This window comes from Alligator sinensis, unplaced genomic scaffold, assembly GCF_000455745.1.
Source record: "Alligator sinensis unplaced genomic scaffold, ASM45574v1 scaffold1338_1, whole genome shotgun sequence".
NCBI classification, from domain to species: Eukaryota; Metazoa; Chordata; order Crocodylia; family Alligatoridae; genus Alligator; species Alligator sinensis.
Genome location: NW_005842713.1, coordinates 435,480 through 442,825, shown reverse-complemented (window position 1 = coordinate 442,825; position 7,346 = coordinate 435,480). Strand labels below are relative to the sequence as shown.

Sequence of the window (7,346 nt, the reverse complement as noted above, 5' to 3'; positions counted from 1 at the left end):
CAAAAAAAAGAGGAGCTAGAAGCCACCATAATGTCAGGAAGTTTGAATAACAAAAAACCCCACAACATCACAGCCAGTTGAGAAGACAAGCCAGTTTCCAGGAAAGAAGCACCTTTAGATCACATTACAACCAGCTGACCCACAGCAACATCCTACTATCAGATGTGAGCAGAAAGTCTGTGGTCCAGAGAAAAGTTAAATAAGAAATGAAAGAAATCACATCACTGACTCCTGTTGAGTTACACAAGGTCTGTAACTTTTTAATGGCAAGTCTTGTGTTAGCATAATATATGCAGAATAGGAAATCTAAATATGTGACTGCATATTAAGTACTTTTCAGAATGACCCCACAGACAGAATTTTGAGGATGTGCGTATTACTTCTTGTGAACACATCAATGATTTGTTCATAACAGACAGGGACCTACTCAATTCATGGTTTCACAGATTTCATGGAAACTGCAAAATCCAGGATTGTCCATAAAATCTGTGAAATCAAGAAAAATAAACTTAATAAAAATAAAATGCTAGCTCCCCAGTGGGAGCCAATGGTCCTTGCTGCTGGGAAGGAAAAACACTGACTGGTGAGGCAGCAGATAAGATGGCAGCTACCCTCTTATTCCCTCCTTCCATCAGTGGGGCCTCTCTGCCAATCAGTGCTGAGGGGTAGGGCCACATGAAGAGCAGCCAGCAATCAAGATGGAGGCTTCCCCCTTGCCCCTCTTTCCCCCCACCAATCAGTGCCAAAGGGAAGGGCCACTCTGCTAATCAGTGCTGAGGGGTAGGGCCACTGCAAAATGACCATGGAATTAGAACTTGATGCTGTGATCAACCCACAAAAGTTGGTAAGCCCTCTGCAATTTAAGTAAACCCCTACTTACAGGGGAACATACTTAGAAAGTTGCATCTTTATTAGCTTCTAAAGTAAATCTTCAGTGGAGTTGGCTCTTTTGCAAGGAGGATCTGCTCATAAATTAGAACTGGCAACAGTAATAATTAATCTCTGCAAAATGTGTTTATTAAAAAAAAAGATTACTTTCCAAGAAATACAGTTCTTTACAAAACGACTCAAAAGGGCATGTTGCTTTTATTCTTCTTTATGCTGATTTGTGTCTCATCATTTTTACTGTTGTGGTTCATTTGCTATTCCTGCAGTAGTTCTCTCTCGGTGACACAAACAATCTCAGGTTTTAAGAATATACCCCTGGAGAAAAAAAGAGAAATGAAACAGTTGGATCATGCCATAATTGCCCAAATTGTTGGATTCATGCATAAAATATGAATATCATGACTAAATAAGTTGGATATGAGTGTTCCATAGGAACAATGATTTTGGAGAAAACACTTGCTGTGTTTGACAAGTAGTTAATACTAGGTGTGGAAAGGGGATGACATTGTTATATCTCAATGGAATTCTTGGTCCAGGGGCTTTTCTCTGTTTGTAGTGTGAGATGGTAACACAAAAAGGCAGGGATGGGAGTTCAAAGGCAAGGATGCCAGATACTCCTCCTCAAGCTGAAGTTTGACATTAATGCAGGGACAGTGAAGGAAGGCTACTTTCAAGGTGTAACTATGATATTCCAAGGGCTGTGCAGCTAGCTTTGGCCCTATGGAGTGATAATCTAGGAGCATGGGAGAATGCCACCATCTAATCCTCTGGATTTGCAAGAGATGCCATCAAAGGCCATCTGAAATATTAGGCATCCTGTGCTTCCTGTTTAAGGTTACATGTCACATGGCAATTACAACCCTTCCCTTCAATTCAAGGAAGAATTGAAACTTTCCAGGCTATAGATAAAGGAACCAGGGAGTCGAGGTCCTTATCCTGCCTTAGAAAGTCTTCCCACAGGGAAACTGCAGTGACATGTATTCTGTGTGTGTGCAGAAAAGCTTGTACAAATTCAAAAGTGTAATGAGATAGTGACGGAGCTGAGGCCCAATAGGGAGCCATTAATTAAGTCAGGGGTGGGCAAAGTGGCAGGTCTGGAATATGGAAATCACAGTCCTGCTAAGAAAGAAGAAATAGATGTACAATGGAAGCTTGGAACAGGAGCCAAGGAGGACTATATAACAATGGTCTGCACATTTAGGGAACAAAATTAGAAAGGCTAAGGTGGCAACTGAACTTAAATTAGTAATGGGAATCAAGGACAACAAGAAGTATTTCTTTAGGTACATAGGGAACAGGAGGAAAACAAATGGGAGGGTGGGACCATTGCTCAGCAACATAGGACAGCTGGTGACTGGCACTCAATGAACTCCTGAATGACTACTTTGCCTCAGTATTTCACTGGGCCAAGGGGACAATCATGCCATATAGGATACAGAATGAGCAGGGCAGGAATGACTGCCTTCCTACTATTGCTAGCGAACTGGTGTGTGATCAATTAAAGAGATTAGACATATATAAGTCAGCAGGACCAGATGAACTCTCTCTGAGAGTGCTGAAGGAGCTAGTGAAGTCATTGAGGAACCCGTGGTGAAGCTCTTCCAAAACTCGTGGTGCTCCAAAGGGGTCCCTGAGGACTGGAAGAGGCCAATGTTGTCCCTATCTTCAAAAAGGGAAGAGGACCCAAGTAACTATAGGCCAATTAACTTAACTTTAACCCAGGGAAAATCCTGGAAAAATTCATCAAGGAGTCTATATGCAATAGGCTTGCAGAAAGTAGGATTTTGAATGACAGCCAGCATGGCATTGTTGTGGGCAGGCCTTGCCTTACCAACTTCATTTCCTTTTATGATCAGGTAATTCGCCACCTGGATAAAAGAGAAGAGGTTGACATTGTATACCTTGACTTCCAAAAAGCCTTTCATCTGGTATCCCACAATGTTCTCGCAATGAAATTGGAGGATTGTGAGCTTAATGGGAAGACAGGTAGGTAGGTATGAAGCTGGCTGTGGGGTAGGACCCAGAGAGTCCTAACAAATGGATATGTGTCATCCTGATGAAAAGTGGCCAGTGATGTCCCGTGGGGGTCAGTGCTTGGGTCCAGTACTTTTCAACATCTTTATCAATTATTTGGATGTGAGGGTGAAGAGCTCACTGTCACAAGTTCATGGATGACACCAAGTTTTAGGGAAGTGTGGGCACTCTTGAAGATAGGCTACAGATACAGGCAGATCTAGACAGATTGGCAAACTGGGCGGATTATAACCAAATGAAGTTCAACATTGAGAAATGTAAAGTGCTCTAGCTGGGGATGAACAATCCCCTACACACATACAGGCTTGGCAGTGACAAACTGGCCAGCACCACAAACGAAAGGGCCCCCAAGGTAACAATAGATCACAGTATGAATATGAGCCAGCAGTGCAATACTGTAGCCAACAGGGCAAATAACACTCTGGCATGCATCAATCGATGCATCTCCAGCAAAACCAAGGAGGCGATTCTTCTGCTCTACTCAGCATTGGTAAGTCTGCACCTGGAGTATTGTATCCAGTTCTGGGTGCTGCACTTTAACAAGGACATGGTAAAACTTGAGAAAGTCCAGAGAAGGGCCAACTGCATGATCAGAGGCTTGCACGACAAACCATATGAAGAAAGGCTGAAGGTCTTGGGACTCTTCAGCCTGAAGAAGAGAAGGCTGAGAGGGGAATTGGTAGCAGCTTACCACTACATCAGGGAAATGCATCAAGGGCTTGGAGAATAACTGTTCTCCAGGGCACTCTTAAGGAAAACCAGGAGTAACGGCCACAAAATCCTGGAAGACTATTTCAGGCTCAACATTAGGAGAAACTTCTTCGCAGTTAGCATGTCCAGACTGTGGAATAAGCTCCCTCTGGAGGTGGTACAATCACCTATGCTGGAAATCTTCAAGAGGAGACAGGACAGTCACCTTGCTAGGGTCACCTGACCACAGTTGTCTTTCCTGCCTGGTGCAGGTGGCCTGACCCAATGAACTTCTGAGGTCCCGTCCAGCCTTACTATCTATGAATCTATGGCTGGACTCCATTTCCCAGCACCCCCTGCCTGCATCACTGAGGCCAGTTTCCATCAAGACCCCAGAAATGGTGGCACTGTGACAGCGCAGGGCCAGGGTTTCCATGCAGACCAGTCCCAGCAGCACTGGCAGGGTGCACAACTAGGCAGGGAACTGCTCCACTGCCAGGGCTGGGATCTTGCAATGCTGACACTGTGGTCCAGAGCCAAGGCAGAGCTGGCTGCCCCAGAACAGCTCCTCGTCCAGCTGTGTACCCTGCTGGTGCTGCTGGGGCTGGTCTCCGTGGAAATCCTGGCACCACATTGTCACGGTGTTGCCAGTACTGAGGTCTCCACTGAAACCGGCTACAGTGACACAAGCAGGGGGCTGCTGGGAAATGGAGTCCATTGTGGGCCCAATTTGGTCCATGGGCTGTACTTTGCCCACCCCTGAATTAAGTGGAACACTCTCTTTATCTAAGACTTAATTGAGTTTTTTTTCAAAGGGAAACTGATTTCAAACACCTGATTCCACAACAAAGATAAGACAGTATTTGTTAGACCCCGACTCCATGCAGCGTCCAATGACTAGGGAGACAACAGTCCAATTCCTCATGGATCCTGGTATTCATTAGCCAGAGCAAGCAGGGAGCAAACACCAGCACACACTGTTCACAACAGCTTTATTCAGAATGGAGATAGCTTCGGGCGAGCTCCCTCACAGACACCCAGTCTATGAACACAGGGAGCAGCAATGAACAAAAGTTCTTTTCACATTTATACACTTTGGTTCATGTTGATTGCCATTCATTCTACCCTCGCCCCTCCTATGTTCCACCCATTTCTCCTCCTGTCTTAAGCTCTGCCTTGTTTACTGTTTGCTTCATTAGCATGGAAATACCTATCAGTTTCATTCATTTACATGTCTTTTTGCTATTAGCACAAGTCTAAGACCTTGACTCCTGCTCTTCAGTCAATGGGTGTACTTTGACGAAAATCTGGAAGCTTCTGGAAGCTTCTTCACCAATCAGCTTCTTCACCTTTTTGCATATGGTCATCTCAGATTCCCAATTACCTGTTGTTTTTCATATTCCAGTCTGTTTTTCTGTCTCAGGTTGTACTGTCTTCCACATTCCTAAAACGTCACCTCATTCACAGCAGACAGAGTCACACAGATTCACTTGCTTTTTCCTCAGAAAATGGTTGACACAGTTAAGATGGTTACTTAGTATAAGCAAATGGCTGTCTTAGCTATCATTCTGCCTTGTGGTCAGCAGCTTTTGCTAGGCCACAGGTAAAGCCTTCTATTCAGCTAAGATCCAAATATTGTCACCCTAACAGTATTCTCTCCTCTCCTTACGCACACCCAGAAGCTCTCATTTTAAGGCAGATGGGAATGACACATTACCCATTAATTTGGCTACATGTCAAGTAAATTATATCCACAGGTAAGTCTTGTTTTATAGGCGACCTTCACAAGTGCTATGAGCCATCCTTCCCCTGCACATTTATAAAGAGGGACCAATAAATGACCCCATAAGTGAAAAACAATGTGGCTTTATTCCCTAATGGATCAAAACATATGAATTGTAGATACAACTGATTATTTTAAAATTTGAGATGTTACATGTGGTCTTAAAGGCCTCAGTTGAGTTGGATGATTCAGATTCCAGAAACAGAAATTTTCTCTTTTGGAATTAATAAATATGGTTAGTAAGACACCAAATCCCATTTTTCTTAAAAACAGATGCAGAAGATTGTGTGCTAGGTGACAAAATTATAAACTCTGTGGTCAGGTTCATTATATATGGGCAGGAATAATGAATTTAAATAGAAAAATTGATTGTAATAATTCACCACACAGACACAATGACTTCCACTTACGATCTTTTTGGTGCTGTTACTCAACAGTGCAATGAAACCTTTGTTATATTCATAATACAGTTACTTATGTCTTAAGGGAGTTTGAACAGCCCTGTGCTCTTCCTCTTCCACTGTCACTGTAAGTAATATGGACAAATGAAGACACAGAAAACAGAACAATGGTATTTGCCTTTAGTGTATGAATGTAGTTTGTGTATTGCATAGAGTCAAAGGAACTGAGGTTTACAGTATATCTCTTAGATGGTTAACTTCTTTCAAGAAGAAGGAACTGAAGTGGTTCCAGTAATTTGCAATGAAAAATAAGCTAGTAAAGGATGGCAGCAACAAGAAAAGATCAGGAGCTCTATGAAAGGAAGGCACAGCTGTAAAAAGAGTAAATAGTGAATTTGAAGACATGAAAAGCAATGTTGAGAGAAATGTGTTGTGTTTTTTCTTGGTGCCTACCATCCCAGCAGCCTCTTTTTCTCCAATATACAAACCTTTTTCTCTCTTTGCTTCCTTCTTTTTCCTACTTCCATCCTCTTCCCCCCACCCTCCTATCTCTCCTCTATAGGCTAGGGGCAGTTGCATCTCAGGAGGTTCCACAGGCAGGGATACGTGGGGAGCCAATCATGGCTTTGTCCTGGCCCCTGGCACCGTGTCCTTGCAGTCCCAGCCCCAGCCCTGCCTGCCCATCCTGCTCCTGGACGCTGTCCATGGCCCCAGTCCATCTGCCCAGTCAAGAACGTCCTGTGCATGGGACTCCCAAGCCAGTCTCCATAGAGACCTCACCTGCCCACCCACCCACTCACTCTGTCTGGCACCGCCAGTGGGTGAGGGTCAGGGTGCCCAGACAGCAGGGACAGTTCCAGAGGCAGCAGCAATGAAGACACTGGCATTGAAGGCCAGACACAGTGAGCCACCACCACAGGGCTGCTGAGAAACTGAGTCCAGCCACAATGCCACCCCTGCTTTGCCATGTGCCTGGGGCAGCCGGACTTTCTATACACACTATAGCTCAGGTGCCTGGGCCAGGCATGACTGAGGGACCTGCTGTAAGCTGGACAGAATCCCTTGGTTGGTCAGAATGCGGCCCATAGGCTGTATTTTGTCCACCCCTGGACTAAAGGCTCATCTACTGTTCTACAATAAAACTTATTGTTAGTTCTCATTCTTTTTAAGCCTACCTTTATTGATCCTTTTAGTAAGCTGCCACAGATCACTATGTGGTGATTTCTATATGGTGTCAAAAGTGGTGAATGAGAAAGAACTTGAAGGAATTTGAGTTCCAAACTGAAAAAAAATGGAAAGGACAAGGGCCTCTGTAAGTGATCTTCCTGCATGGTAGTCTAAAGACACTAATGGAGGTTTTGAAACCTTTGCCTTCTTCTGTTGGGCAATACAGCAGAGATCTGGAGGGCACACAGCCAAAGGTTTGAGTAGTACATAGCAGCCACAGGGTCACAGAGAAATGACAAAGCCAAATCCTCAATCTTCTTGCATGCTGTGCGGGAGGAAACTGGCTGTTTATAACTGTTTTTGGGAACTTGACAGAATCTCTG

General features: G+C 44.2%; 1 protein-coding gene across 1 annotated transcript in view; it reads right to left on the bottom strand.

The window, feature by feature from the left end:
• Nucleotides 1–1,005: 1,005 nt before the first annotated feature.
• The window catches only part of STX7 (syntaxin 7), an 83,761-nt gene continuing 77,420 nt past the window's right edge, over nt 1,006–7,346 (bottom strand). Inside the window, exon 10 of the mRNA XM_025216214.1 lies at nt 1,006–1,203. Coding sequence (XP_025071999.1) covers nt 1,183–1,203 — 21 coding nt within the window. The 3' untranslated portion in view covers nt 1,006–1,182. The remainder of the gene's footprint in view (nt 1,204–7,346) is intronic.